General features: G+C 36.0%; 3 protein-coding genes across 3 annotated transcripts; 2 read left to right on the forward strand and 1 right to left on the reverse strand.

The window, feature by feature from the left end:
• The first annotated feature begins 1,254 nt into the window (after positions 1 to 1,254).
• Positions 1,255 to 3,079, forward strand: LOC112085189. The gene is made up of 3 exons (XM_024154270.1): positions 1,255 to 1,990; positions 2,083 to 2,304; positions 2,469 to 3,079. The coding sequence occupies exons 1-3, from the start codon at positions 1,255 to 1,257 to the stop codon at positions 3,077 to 3,079; spliced, it is 1,569 nt and encodes a 522-aa protein (XP_024010038.1).
• Positions 3,080 to 9,321: 6,242 nt separating this feature from the next.
• On the forward strand, positions 9,322 to 10,596 carry LOC112085190. The gene has a single exon (XM_024154272.1). The coding sequence runs from the start codon at positions 9,322 to 9,324 to the stop codon at positions 10,594 to 10,596; it is 1,275 nt and encodes a 424-aa protein (XP_024010040.1).
• A 3,917-nt stretch (positions 10,597 to 14,513) lies between these two features.
• LOC18008666 (ubiquitin-conjugating enzyme E2 11) lies at positions 14,514 to 14,882 on the reverse strand. The gene has a single exon (XM_006391294.1). The coding sequence runs from the start codon at positions 14,880 to 14,882 to the stop codon at positions 14,514 to 14,516; it is 369 nt and encodes a 122-aa protein (XP_006391356.1).
• Positions 14,883 to 15,462: the final 580 nt, after the last annotated feature.

A 15,462-nucleotide genomic window follows, 5' to 3' on the forward strand; every position in this document is an offset into this window, starting at 1 on the left:
GTGCGAGTTTTGACTCACACATTACATATGGAGTATATTTTTCTTTCCTTTTTGTCACCTATTTATGAATTATTACAAATTTGTGTTTAAATATAAATTGTGTTTTCAGTGTGGAAATTGTTATCAAATCTTACGAATTTATAAATTACCAACAAATCATGAGATATGTTTTTAAAAAGTATAACTACTAGAAATTAACCCGCATAATATATACGCGAGATTATAATATTTTAAATAATATTTTAATAATTAATATCAAAATTTTAGTTAATAAAGTTTATCGGTACATAGAAATATGCTTATAGTTATATCATTCAAAAATTTTAAATTCACCGAATATAAATTTAATTTATTCTTGATTGATGAATTTTATCATATTTGAAAATAATAATAATAAATAGTATAAATAAAAAAATAAATTGTTTATTAATAACTGAGTTTTGTAGTCTGTTCGTAAATTATAAAAATTAAATTTACCTTTTTTAATTATATATGAAAAGAGTATAATATTTGTAAAAATTACGTTTAATATATAACAAATAATAAAAATACAACAAAATATATTTAATTTTAAAAGATAAATTATAATATTTATTAGATTGAATATATACCACCTATTTTAAAATTAATATTTGGAATCGCAAAATTTATTTTTGGATATTAAAAAATTAGAATCATTAATTTTTCATATGGAAGTAACACGTCTATTTAACTTATTTGTACTTTATTAAAATATAACTTAAAAATAATTCTAATATGTATTCTTTAATGATTCACACTTCATCACAAACTTTTTTTATTTAAAAAAAATAAATTTCTTATGTCAAATTTTTGGTAAAAATAATTTTTGTCTATAATCAATTAACATAGCAAATTATACTTATAAAATATTTTACTATATTTCAATATTATAATTTTTAATCTTGACTTTTTACATTATTCATTTGAAATAAATAACATAAAAAATTATCATATTTTTAAATTTAAAAATAAAATGGTAAATATACTTTAATAAATGAGAATCAAAAACTTTCTATATTGTTTTAAATAGATTTGAAAAACAATTATATCTTTTCTTATTTTAATTATTCTTTGTTATTTGTAATGGCAAATTATGTAATAACTTACATATTTAAGTTTATTTTTAAAAATGTCTACTCAAATAATAATATAGAGATGACTTGCTTTATTGATAATTATATCTACATTTTAAACATCACTGATATTTTTTTCTTTTGTAGTGCATATATCAAGATGAATGTACACAGACAGAAGTTTAAGATCCGAAGTGGTATAAACGATGAGGCAAAGCATTGTCCGCTCATTAATTGGATCAGATCAAGTCTAATTTCTTTTGGAGCGATTTTGGAAACGCACGTGCAGGAACCTAACCTAAACCACATACTATATAAGTTAGGGCCGGAGTGGTCCATTATTAGTAACTATCTGTATTCTCCTCTTGGTAAAATCTGGGTTATCTTCAAGCTTCCTACTAAGGTTAAGTTGTTAACTGTGTCTTTGCAATCTATAACCGTTGAGGTCCTTTTGGAGGATGGTCACAGTTTTATCTACACGGCTGTCTATGCATGTAATTCTTTGGAGATCAGGCGAGAGTTATGGGACTCCCTAAGGGTTTTGTTCTCGTCCCTTCTCTTATCTTCTCGTCCTTGGCTGGTGAATGGTGCCTTTAACGAGATCCTTTATCCATCCAAGACCTCCAACTCAGCCATCTTTAGGTCTTCTTCTGCTATGAGAGCTTTTGGGGAGTGTCTTGCTGATGTGGGTCTTTTCGACCTTCTTTTCCAAGGCCCTCGTTTTACCTGGTCCAACCACCAACCCAAAGATCCCATCTGCAAGAGAATTGATAGGTGTCTTGTCAATGGCCCTTGGCTGATGGAGTTTCCTTTGAGCCGTTGTGAATTTGAAGCCCCGTTATTTTCGGATCATTGCCCGTGTCGCATCCAGATTCTCCCCAAGCCGCGTTCTTTTGGTAACAGGCCTTCATGTTTTATAATATGCTTATTAAACTCCCTTCGTTCTGTGAGGTTGTTGGTAATGCTTGGGAAAGGGCGGGTGACTCAGTTTCTAACTTGGGTGATCTGTGTTTCAAGCTCAAGCAGCTTAAGCTTCCCTTAAAGTCCTTGTGTAAGGAGAACTATAGTGATTTAGAGAAGAGGGTGCTTGCGGCAAATGATATCCTTCTCTCTGCCCAGGTTCTTGCTCTTAACGATCCCTCGGAAGCAAATCTACGTGCAAAAAAGGAAGCAAGGGTTTCATGGGTGTCATTGCAGCAAGCAGAAGAAAGTTTTTTTCGTCAGAGATCCCGTATCAAGTGGCTATCTGAAGGAGACTTAATACTCCATTTTCTAGAAATGGATCGAATGCGGTGAGGTACCTTATTAGATTGGATGGGTCGAGAGCTGATACCACTAAAGATATCCATGTTCATGCGGTGGATTATTTCTCAGGCATTCTCGGTAATATTAGAGGTCAGTTCTGCCCAGAGCTTCCAGACTTCCTTGAATCTTTTAACCTTCCATCCATCTCGGCGTCTCAGCAAGAGTCTCTTCTTGCACCTGTAACCAAAGAAGTGATTCAGGACTCTCTTAGAAGAATTCCCTCTAGTAAAACTCTGGGCCCGGATGGTCTCACCGCTGAGTTTCTTAGAGCGGCCTGGAGTATTATCGGGGAAGAGCTTTCAGCATCGGTGATTAACTTTTTCTCCAGTTCCTTCATGCCTTCGGCTCTCAACTCCACCTCTCTAGTTCTGCTTCCCAAAAGACCTGGTGCTGAAGAATTAAAAGATTTTAGACCGATCTCCTGTCTTAACACGGTCTACAAGCTGATTACTCGGATTCTGGCTGATTGGCTAAAGGATATCATGCCTTCTCTGGTGGATCTGAATCAGACAGCTTTTTTCAAGGATATGCTCCTCCTGGAGAATGTATTGCTTGCCTCTGAGGTATTAAATGGATATCACCGGGACTCTTCTCCTGGTAAATTCACCCTGAAGGTGGACATATCTAAGGCTTTTGACTCAATCCATTGGGACTTCATTTTGAGCTCTCTTCAGGCGTAAAACTTCCCTTTTGCTTTCATTGACTGTGTTAATCTTGTGTTGGCATCCCATCTTTCTTGGTAAGTATCAATGGCACTACCTCCGGTTATTTCAAAGGGCGATCTTGGCTTAGACAAGGAGATCCACTCTCTCCTTCTCTTTTTGTATTGGCAATGAATGTTCTCTCAATGATGCTTAATAAAGCTGCCGCAAGTGGTGTTTTTCAGTATCATCCAGGCTGTGAGGAGTTGCAACTCACTCACCTTTCATTTGGGGACGATCTCCTCATTTTCTTGGACGGCTCTCTTCAATCTATGGATGGTGTTTTCTCTGTGCTTAATCGTTTTGAGGAGTTGTCGGGTCTTGCTGTTAACATCTCGAAGACGTCGTTATTTTGCTCAAGAATGGAGGAAGTAACCTTAGGGAAAATTCATCAAAGGTTTAATCTTCCCCTTCATCTCTGCCTATCTGGTATCTAGGTCTTCCTCTTTGCACGAAGAGGCTTTCAGTGGTTGATTGTGATCCGCTTTTAGCTCAGATCAGAAGGAAGTTTCATAGTTGGACTGATCGCCTCCTTAGTTTGGCGGGTTGGTATACTTTAATCTCCTCAATCATCTCGGGGATTATTGGGTTTTGGAGTGCTGCCTTTTTTATCCCCAAGAAGGTCGTTAGTAAGATCAATTCGATGTCCAGTGCGTTCCTTTGACATGGTACCACAGACTCGGCTAAAGGAGCGAAGGTCTCCGGGATCGATATCTCCTTTCCTAAGAAAGAAGGGGGTTTAGGTCTGCGTACTCTTTCATCGTGGAACGAAACTTATGGCCTCAAGCTTATCTGGATGTTGTTCTTCCGTGCGGGATCAATATGGGTGGCCTGCATCCAAAACAGGTACCTCTCCTACTCCACTTTTTGGGCCTTGAATGAAACAAATTATGGGTTCTCTTGGATGTTTAGGAGACTTCCGAGGTTACGTAAGCTAGCTTGCTCGTTTCTCAGAATTATCATCGGAAATGGTGACGACACCTTCTTCTGGTGGGATCCGTGGACTCCTTTTGGTTTGCTGATCCATTTCTTTGGGCCATCTGGCCCTTCTCTCCTTGGCATTCCTCTCTTCTCGACGGTTAAAGAGAGTCTTTCTCCATCTGGTTGGAACATTCCTCCTGCGAGGACAGAACAACAATTGCTCCTCTATGCCTTCATCACTACAATCTCGGTCTCTTCTTCTAGTGATAAAGCAGAGTGGAGAATTGGGAACGAGACGCAGAAAGAGTTCTCCTCGCGGAAGACTTGGAATTCTATTAGGATTATCAAGCCTCCGGTTTCGTGGTGTGATCTGGTTTGGCATAAAGCAAGAATTCCAAAACATGCTTTTACCACCTGGTTATTTGTTCTTGATCGGAACCCAACTTTTGATCGCTTGGTTAGGTGGGGTTGTGATGTGGAACAGACCTGCCTACTCTGCGGTGTTCACGCTGAATACATGGATCACCTCTTTTTCCAATGTATTTTTTCAGCTGAGGTGTGGCGGAAATGCGTTGAAAGGCTTCACATTCTTTCTCCTCCCATTGACTGGGAGGAAATCCATATTTGGTTGCCTTTGGCCTCGTCCAACAAGGATCAACGTTTGGCTATTTTTCAAGCGTGGCAAGCTTGCATTTATGAGATCTGGCATGAAAGAAATCGTCGGAGTCATGATGGTATTTCCTTCCCTCCGACAAGGATTGTTCACCTCGTTCTGAATGCGGTCAAGAACCGTGCTCACAGTTTCTGCTCTCTGAATCCAGACTATGTCTCGCTGCTGCTTTGCTGGTCTGATCCTCCTTAGCCAGCGGTTTTTGCCTCTGTGGCGCCTCTGTGGTGCTCCCTCCTCTTTCTCCTATTCTACTATCTCTTTTCTATAATATATATGTAATAGAGGAGTGGTTTCCTCAGGTTCCTGTAAAATATTTCATTTGATTTATTCAAGCAAGTCCTTTGTCAAAAAAAAGAAGTTCAGATCCAAAGATAATAAAATCTTTTCTCAAAAAAAAAAAAGATCCTAAGATAATAGACAAAATTATTTTTCTAATAATTTACTAAAACATTTAGAGAAAATTCTAAATTTTGTCAACTTATTTTCCAGTGATTTAAATGTTCAAAATGTTTTTTCTAAAACCCACATTTCTAAGTTTTTTTATAAATAATTTCTAAAAATCATCTCCAATGGAACTGCATAACACCAAATTTGATTTGAAATCATCTTCAGTGGAACTGCAAAATTAACATTAATTTAATGTATTTGGAGTTTTTGTTACAGTGTTACACCAAATTTGGTGTGATTAGACTATCTCCTAAACACTAAATTTGGTATTGTGAATAGTGTTAAATTTGGTGTTTGGGTGAATAGTATCTTTTTTCATCTCTAACCACAACACCAAATTTCACATTAAAAATATTTTTAAAATTAGATTCTTAAATTTAAACTTTTTTATTGTTAATAGTTTTGATAAATACTAATTATTTATATAATAAATTAACTATAAATTATATATAACAGTACCAAAAAATTATAATTGATACATTTTTCCAAGTTTATATTTGATCCTTAATTTTTCTATGTCAAGTTAAATATATTAATTATAATTAAATTTTCATATTAATTACACTTAAAATTTCATAAATGATAAAATAAAAAGTTATGATATATTAACTATAGTTATAAAATTTAATCAATTAATAAATAATATAATATTCATTATAATAAAAAGTAACAATAAAATATTATTATTATTTTAGAGTTCTGTGAAATGCCACACCAAATTTGGCATTGTACTATTCATAAAATTCTAAAAACAAAATATGATGTTGGAGATGGAGTCCCATTGGAGATGTAAGAACTCCATAATTAAAGATATAGAATCAGATTGGAGTTGCTCGTATAGCAATCCAAAACTTAATATTTTTTTTATTTTATTTCTGGTTTTAGTAATATTATACACTGAAATACTATATTTGATTATACTAAAGTATAGAAAATTTGTATTATAACAATATGATTAAATTTTATAACTAAAACAAATAAAATATATCATTAGCATTGTTATGTTTTTAATCTTTTAACTTTAATTAATATGAAATATTAGTTTATATATAATCTAAAATATTACACAAATTAATTAAAATATTTGATAAATTTCAATTAAAATATTGGAAAAATAAAATTACAAAATTAAAAACAAAAAAATAAAAATTAATATTTTGAATATTCAGCTTATAGTTAATTAGCTATAAAATATTTAATATTTATCAAAACTATTAAAAAAATCTTTAATTTCATAATATAATAATATAAAATATTATTGACAAAAATATAAAAATTATTATTTTAGTGTGATATTTGGTGTTGGGATTAGAGATGAAAAATATTTGTGACATCCTAACACCAAATTTGGTATTATGGTTGGAGATGCCTTTAAGTCTATGATTTTATTCAATTGTTATTAATATTGATATTTTAATTAAAGAGTTTTTGATAAGCACTGAAAATTATTTTCAGTTTTTGTTTCTGGCTAATCTATAGAGATCTTAACGAATTAAAGAAAACTTTATTTATTCGAGAATTCATAGACTAAACAAATAATTTTACGATTATCCTAGTTTTTCAGGTATTTTAGAATCAATAGATTACTATTCTATCTATTAAAACTTCTGCTACATCAGCAATTCCCTTCACAAACCAAACGACTTTGCTCCATGATTGCTTACTGCGGGACGACCTTAATTGTGTCCAGGTCTTTGCAGTTGAGAAACATGATTTAAAATCAGTGGATGAATGGTGCCACAACACTCTGTTCGGCCCATCAGAGGGACTTGGCAGAGGTGTCACATGAATAAGACTATAGAAGAGATCATATGTTGTACATCTAATACGCTATGAAGGTGATGTAACCGTATATAAGACTTTAACAAAACGCCTTATTCGCTTCTTTTTTTTTCCTACACAACGAGTCATATTTTTTTTTGTGTCGTGCCCACTTTTTTGTTTAAACTTCGAACCCAACAGTAACATTTAAAATTTTGAACTTGACCAATGAATTCTTGTGAAGGTGCATATTTTCTAGGTTCACACATACAAAATTCACGTGTTATTTCTGAGGAATAATCTGAAACACTTCTTTGAAAAACTATTTATTCAGACGTAGACCTCTTCATTCTCTCGGACCCCTCACGGGTCCCTAACTTTTTAATGAACTTGGAAATGTTGAATTAGTCCTTGTAATTTTCTATAGAAGAAAATTAGAAATAGAAAAAAGCCAATGATAATTAAGCGTTGATGAACCAATGAAAACAGTTTACCAAATTTCGGCCAATGAGATATAAGCACAACTAGCCAATCAGAAACGAGCGTCTAGAAAATTGACCAATCAGGAGGGTGTAGATGAATATTAGGCGCCAAAAATTTATCCAATCAGGAAGAGATCAGGAACAGAGCTTTGTGGACCATCTTTAAACCATCTTTGACCAGCTTCCTCTCCCATCGATCCCGAGAGAGAGAACGAGAGAACAATCGTCGAGTCTTTCTTGACATTTTGCTGCACTGATCCGACATTGAAGGCTAATCGAGGTAATTGACATATCTGTGGTTGGATTATATTACCTCGTTTTGATTTTGGGAAGTCGTTGCGCTAGAACCACTATTGGGGATTAAATTCGATTATTGAATAGGAATTGTAGACTATGGAAATGGCGATTGGTTGCTAATCGGATGGGTATTTAGTGGATTGTATGTTTAGATGTTATATTGCAGTAAATGGGAGTTAGATTAGAGTATTTTCCCGGAGTGAGAGGAGGACGAGAGAGAGTAACGATTGGTATCACTTGCGTACAATTGCAAACAACTGGAAACATGGTATCACTTGCGTACAACTGGAAAGTCCAATTTTTATGCAATTGAGTGTGGTGTATGTGTTATTTTTTCAGGTGATAATGATTACGAACTTATTTTTCGATTACGGGGGATATTATTCAACTTCGGAGGATAAATGGATTTCAGCACTAGCTTCTATGCATGGTGTAATGTTTAAGTCATCAACTTTGGAGGAGATTACTTATTCTGGTTTAATGGATAAGATATGTGCGAAGGTTGGGATTGTCGAATCTTCGAGTAAGCTGAAACTGAGTTACATTCCGATACTAGTGCAAACTCAGAAACAATTCTATATTTTGAATGATGATGACCTAGCTGTGTTCCTGACCTCATTGGATAAAGATGGACGCAGAAGTATTATTCATGTAGAGGTCATCAAAGGTGTTGAAGTTGGAGAGGAATTTTCAAGAGTTGAGAGGGTAAGTTCAGTTGGTATCAATTACGGGGGGTTGCATTTAGGTAATGGTAGATTAAATAATGGTGTACTTGCTATTTACGCAGGCAACTGTTCAGCAGAACAACATCAACAGAATGTCCCGGTGATAGAGGAACCTGATGATGATGATGTTGACGAGGGAAAAGAGGGTGATGATGTAACACGTGACAATGAAGAAGGTGGTGATGATGTATCATGTGACAATGGAGTAGATGATGGCAATGGAGTAGATGATGATAAAGCGAAGTTTGATAACAAGGAGAAAGAATACAGACGGTTTGATTTTGATGATGGTCCCCGTGCTGAAGTAGAAACACAACATTTTGAATGGGATGATGGTATGAATCTGAGAGTAGGGCAACAATTTGCATTTAAACAAGATTTGATAGATTTATTTTATAGAGCTTCACATCAATTGTTTTGGTCTGAATATTAAGAATTCAGATAAGAAGCGATACGTGGTGTAATGCGGTGAAACAGGGTGTAATTGGTATTTACGAGCTTGGAAGGATGCAAATACACCCTGTTTTCTGTTACAGTATACCGGAAGATGCATAGTTGTTCTCGGGGCAGTGCGAGTACAAACAGCAAACAAAGGAAAGGAACACCAGGATTAGTAGCATCTATTGTTAAGGAAGCGTATCCAGATCGATTAGATACACCAACTCCTCACGATGTCATGGTTATGGTTAAAAATAATGCTTCTGTGAGTGTGTCAAACTCTACCGCATGGAGAGGAATACAGAAAGCTAAATCTCTGATTCGTGGTTATCTTGAAGACAGCTATATAGATCTGTACTCGTATTTGTACATGCTAGAGCAGGTGAATCCATGTACAAAACACAATGTGTTACTGGACGGACAACGAAGACTCAAGTTCTTATTTGTCGCTTTGGGAGCTTCATTGACGGGTTTGTAGCAATGAGGAAAGTGGTAACTGTTGGTACAACTTTTTTGAAAGCCGGAATGGGTTGTCAGCTAGTCTTTGCTGCTTGTCAGGATGGTAATCGTCACCATTATCCGATTGCTTTTGGAGTAATTGATACAGAAAAAAATGACAGTTATGACTGGTTTTTCAGGGAGTTGAAAACTGTTATACCCGATAGTCCTGAATTGGTTATTGTTTCTGACAGAAATGTAAGCCTCATCAATGCAGTAGCTGAGGTTTACCCGGAAGCTAAACATGCGTATTGCATCTGGCATCTGAGCCAGAATGTGAAATTGCAAGTTTTAAGGGATATAGAAATAGTTGCAGTAAAATTCAGGGAGTGCGCAAGACAGTATACAGAGACCGAGTTTCTTGATCATTATACGAAGATGGCATTAAAGTATCCTAAAGTGACCGAGTATCTAGAGAGGCGTGTAGAAGTATGGAAATGGGCAAGGTGTTATTTTCCAGGAGATAAGTACAACCTAGAGACTAGTAACATTGTGGAGTCCTTGAATACTGTATTTAAGGATGCAAGGAGGCTATGCTTATTACCTATGGTGGATAAGATTGTTGCGAAGTTGTGTGAGTGGTTTAACAAGCATAAAAACGAGGCTGCTTCTACGCCACCAAGACGTAAACTGGTGGCTTTTGTTGAGAATATATTTCACAGTAGATGGGCTGAAGGGAAGAGGCTAACTGTCACCGAGTTAAACATCAGTCAAATTGAATACAGTGTAATCGGAAGCGATGGGATGAATTACACGGTTAACTTGAAAAGTAAAACTTGCTCGTGCAAATGGTTTGATATAGACAAGTATCCTTGTGTGCATGCCTTCGCTGCACATGAGCATTACATGAAGCGGCCAGACAGAGAAGAAGATATATACGTAGAAGACTTGTGTTCAACGTATTATTTAACTGAGCAGTGGGCTTTTGCTTATAACAGAACGATCTATCCAATTCCACACAAGTCACACTGTATTGTCCCCGATGATATAAAGCAATTGACTGCTTTAACCCCGGAACACGAGAAAAAGAGGGGGGGGGGGGCAAAACAGCAGAAAAATGGCGAGCGTCAACTGAAGTCTAAGAAGACAAAGACGAGTAATAAGAGTCGCCCTGAATCTTATGGAATTTATTCCTATTTTACTGCATGTCAAAGTGCTGGAGCTGAAAATGCTACAGGTGCCTCTGAAAGTACTGCAGGTGCCCTTGAAAGTACTGCAGGTGCCTCTGAAAGTACTGCAGGTGATAACGTGGTTTAGTTACTCTGAACTCCTGTAATTGGAGATGTGATGTTTTACTCGGCATTACTTGGTACAACTACAGTCGACTATTGAATTTGGAAATATGATATTTTACGATTTTTGAAAAAAAAATGAAACAAAGAAATACAAACGACGTGTCGTTTCGTTTTCCAACGGCGACTGCAAGAGTTTTTAGGGAGTTGTGACCTCTTTTATTTAACATAGACCCAAGAAGTATCTGAAACACATTTCGTCTCCTATGGCAAAGCAAGTAGGGATTTATGATTTGCCCATCGAGATGAAAACCGAAATACTAAAGAATATAATCATTAATTGCGTACAAAATTACTGTTCTGCTAAAGTGGCCCTTAGGGATTTTAACAAAATCTCCAAGGATCCAATCTTCCTACGGAACGTGGATCTGTTAAGCGTGCCCACACCTTGGGTCTTTGATATGGCATGGATGAGAATGTTTAAGGAAAGATGTTTGGCAGCAGGTAATCCAACGACTTTATTTGAAGGAGGTCTTTCAATTATTTTCTATGACCGTAATATCGACGCAGGGATGGCTATGATTAAGGAGTCAGCGGAAGCGGGATGCTCTATGGTTAAATACTGCCACAAAATGCTTGTCCTCATCATGTCCAGATGCGAAGTGAGTTTAACATCTGTGACAGATATTATCCGGGCGGAGGCAGTACAAATGCTTCGAACAATGGAACATTCAAGCCCGAGGGGTTTCAACGCTAACCCTCCGCAAGTGTTTGAAGAAAATGTTAAATTTAGTTTTTCACAAAGCTTGTAACTTGCACTGCGGAAACATGGACTTACCCCACAATTGTCTTGTTATATACGGATTCATGGAGGAACCTACCAATATGTGCGATACTTGCTACTGGACAATGCAGGCGGCAAAATTCAGTCAAATTGTTACGAGGTTTGCGAAGGAATGGCCAAATTGATACCATCACTGTTCTTCGCGAAGGAGTGGCATATCTATTGTTCTCTCTCTCAAATCGATGTTCTCAGAAGTTCAATGGAAAAATCGAAGTGTTTGTTGTTACTTAGACTATTTATTTTCTATTAGACAATTTATTTTCTATTAGACAATTTGTAAACAATGCTAAAAAATAAAATAAAATGATGTGTTGCTTTTAAGTGTATCAACAATGTAAATGTTTAGTTTTGGTAAGGAAAACTTGGTATAACTACGCTCTAGTTATAATGTTTAGTACGGACATTTCTTATTTTGTCCAACACAAATAATTGTGAACTGGGGAGGAGAAGCAAGAGCGAAAAAGTTGTGAAAAAGAAAAGTGAAAATAGTACTTTAAAATCAGAGAATGTCGTGTAAAAGTTAAAAACCCGATGGAATGTTCGTCGGAAGAAGAGAAAGGTGATCATGTGTCAAGTAAAATATTATTATAATAACAAGAAATAAGATTACAAGAGACCCATTTCCAGGTGACGTCGTTTTGAAGAAGTTAATCAACCCTTAACCACCAATAGACCATTTAAACCGATTTCATAATTTGGAGATGGAAAAATACGACCACGATAATAATCAGTATTTTAAAATATGGTCGTTTTCATGCTAACACTTATCAGGGACTAGTAAACATGGTTTTAAAATACTAAAAATAATGAAGAAATAATACGAATTTCACCACATCCGACACATAAGTGTCAATCTCCTTCTATAGTCACATTGTCAAGCTTAGGCCATCAATGATGGAGAATACGTATCATTCTTTTTCTCGAATTTTTTTGGATGAACAAGTTGATAATTTGATTTTATAACCAATTATGAAACGTATAACCGGAATATATTCTTTCAAATTTAGTATTACTGCGAATACGATACATCCACCAAAAGTACAACTATGTGGACGATGAGTATAACTGGAAAACAAGGCACAACTACGTTTTAAATTCCTAGTTACAATAAACGATATGTGTCCATAATAAAATAAATTATGTCAGCCACACGTGAGTTACGACAGGTGTTCTTTACCTGAACACGTGTCTATGTGTCAGGTAAAATATTATTATAATAATAGAAAATAAGATTAAAGGAGACCTGTTTCCAGGTGACGTCGTTTTGAAGAGGTTAACCAATCCTTAACCACCACTAGACCAATTTAAACCGATTTCATAATTTGGAGATAGCAAAATACGATCATGATAATAATCAGTATTTTAAAATATGGTCGTTTTCATGCTAACACTTATCAGGGACTAGTAAACAGGCTTTCAAAATACTAAAAATAATGAAGAAATAATACGAATCTCACCACACCCGACACTTAAGTGTCAATCTCCTCTTATAGTCACATTGTCAAGCTTAGGCCATCAATGATGGAAATAATATGTATCATACTTTTCTTCGAATTTTGTTTGATGAACAAGTTGATAATTTGATTTTATAACCAATAATAAATCGTATAACCGATATATATTCTTTCAAATTCAGTATTACTGCGAATACGGTATATCCACCAAAAGTACAACTATGTGGACGATGTATATAACTGGAAAACAAGGCACAACTACGTTTTAAATTCCCAGTTACAATTAACGACATGCGTTTTCACTTGAACACATGTCTTATTGGGTGGAACAAATAGATTCCACTACAATTATTTATTATTTCCCGGGTTTATCCACGAAACTCAAATTTGTTTTTCCCTCCCAAAACATACATTTCCAATTTTGAGTTTCTCCCCCAAAACAGACATTTCCCAATTTGAGTTTTTCCCCAACATCAAAATTCAATAAAATATCTGGGTTTAAGCACAAAACAATCAAAACACAAAACATTCAGTTTTTTGCAAAATAACAATCTCTTGCAAGAATGCCAAGTTTCGACTCGTCGTCCAACTCGGAGATTTCAAGCGGGAGCCCTCCACCCGAATTGTACGAAGATTCTCGAATCCCGCGATTCTGTTATTGTCATCGTAAACCAATCATCAAAACTTCCCACACGTTTTGGATCCGGGAAGAAGATTCTTTGCTTGCAATAAGGAATACATAAGGCAAGTTCAGTTGTTGATTGCTTTTAATTTCGTACCAAAAATATTTATACGGTTTGTGTCTTGTAGAATCCCATATGTCATCTCTTCAAGTGGTGTGATGAGGCGATGCTAGAAAAAATTGCAGATGTTCGGCATGATTTGACCGAGATGCAAGGCCGGAGTGGTTGGACTAGATCCATGAACCGGATTCACTAGATGGAGATTTCCCAGCTACAGGAATCGGTAAACAACCTGAAGGAGGAAATGGTTGAGGCAAAGAGGTCTCGTGCTCTCCTTTATGAGGTGGTTTGTGACTGGGTTTTGAAGGAAATGGATAGGGAATTGGAACAGACGCGACGAACTAGGATATTTAAGGAAGTTAAGGACATAGTTGTTCTATTTGTTCTTGTTGTGGCCTCGGTTTCTTTAACTATACATGTTCAAGTAGTTACGATTCATTGTTCTACTCAAGACTTACTCAAATTTCCGAAAAACATGTGGTTTCACTAAATTATACTGAGTATTACATATTTTCGATTTTCGGGAAAACATGTGGTTATACCAAATGATACCGAATATTACATATTTTCGATTTTTGGGAAAACATGTGGTTACACCAAATGATACCGAGTATTACATATTTTTGATTTTTGGGAAAACATGTGGTTACACCAAATGATACCGAGTATTAAATATTTTTGATTTTCGGAAATACATGTGGTTACACCAAATGATACCGAGTATTAGGGTTTCCTTATGTATCGACTGAGATAATATAGTGGATAGAATAACACAAAGAATTATAATAATTTTTTTTTGTAAATAAATATATTACAGACATAATTTTTATATAATAAAATATTTTACAACGAAAAATAGTAAAACATAAAATTCATTATTTTATTGTGAAAACGCCATGAATTAATCCATGGCGTGTGCCTCGGTCATCAGGCGGGCCTCCTTCTTGAACCTCTCCGGTTCCAAGATGCACATGCGTGCGACGTCTGCGAGGTAGTTGTCCTCTTCCTCCACCTTAGGGTGAAGCAGCATGTCGATGTTGGGGTGCAGAATCAGCGTCTTCCACGACACCATTGGTGGCTTGAAGGGGTACTCTGATGGGACATGGATGGAGATGAAGAAGATGCCCCCTTCGTATGGTTTACTAGGGGGGCCCAACAGCGTTTCTTGCCATTCGTAAATGTCTTCTGCCACCGGCCCTGCACCAAACCCACTCACCGGAAACCGCAGCAACTCCCTCAGATGAGTCATGATCCATGTCTTAGGGGCCATTTTGAAGTGATACAGAGAGCAAAGATAGCACTAAATAGAGAGAAGAGGATTTAGAAGATAGATATGAGTGAGAGAGAGAGAGAGAGCGAGTTATATTTATAGAAAGAGAAAGGAAAATCCTAGGGTGCGACTCATATAACAAATACCCTTCAACCGTTCAGCCTTATCAGCGGAGAAGTTAAAAGTTACATCTTTCTCTCACCTAATACACCCGAAAAGATTTATTTACTTAATGTATTGGTAAAAATCAAATACAGTGTTGGTAGTTGTACCAGTCTTATGGCTGTTAATGCTTTAACAGCCGTAAGACTGGTACAACTACCAACACTAATGCAACGATTAGACACGCGGGATTGCCTCTTTCCTCTATTTCCATCATAGCAACAGAGCTATACGAAATATAAATCCTCTCAGGTGATAAATCCAGAGTATCCAGTATACTGAGTAAATTTTCTATACCCCGGGGGGGGGGAGACTTCCCCCTCTATTGGGAAGTCTAAAAAGAGCATACAATTGCCCCCTCTATGTTATTCCTTAAGAACTCTACTTCAGGAATCTCGTCAAGTAGGCACGACCGTGT

This window comes from Eutrema salsugineum, unplaced genomic scaffold, assembly GCF_000478725.1.
Source record: "Eutrema salsugineum unplaced genomic scaffold, Eutsalg1_0 scaffold_9, whole genome shotgun sequence".
Lineage (NCBI taxonomy): Eukaryota > Viridiplantae > Streptophyta > Magnoliopsida > Brassicales > Brassicaceae > Eutrema > Eutrema salsugineum.

What these genes read in the sequence shown, in the direction of transcription:
- LOC18008666 (XM_006391294.1), bottom strand. Translation starts at nt 14,882, where the DNA reads ATGGCCCCTAAGACATGGATCATGACTCATCTGAGGGAGTTGCTGCGG.
- LOC112085189 (XM_024154270.1), top strand. Translation starts at nt 1,255, where the DNA reads ATGAATGTACACAGACAGAAGTTTAAGATCCGAAGTGGTATAAACGAT. An exon ending in CCCCAAGCCGCGTTCTTTTG is followed by an intron (nt 1,991 to 2,082) that starts GTAACAGGCCTT and finishes CGGGTGACTCAG; the next exon opens with TTTCTAACTTGGGTGATCTG. An exon ending in ATTGCAGCAAGCAGAAGAAA is followed by an intron (nt 2,305 to 2,468) that starts GTTTTTTTCGTC and finishes ATTATTTCTCAG; the next exon opens with GCATTCTCGGTAATATTAGA.
- LOC112085190 (XM_024154272.1), top strand. Translation starts at nt 9,322, where the DNA reads ATGAGGAAAGTGGTAACTGTTGGTACAACTTTTTTGAAAGCCGGAATG.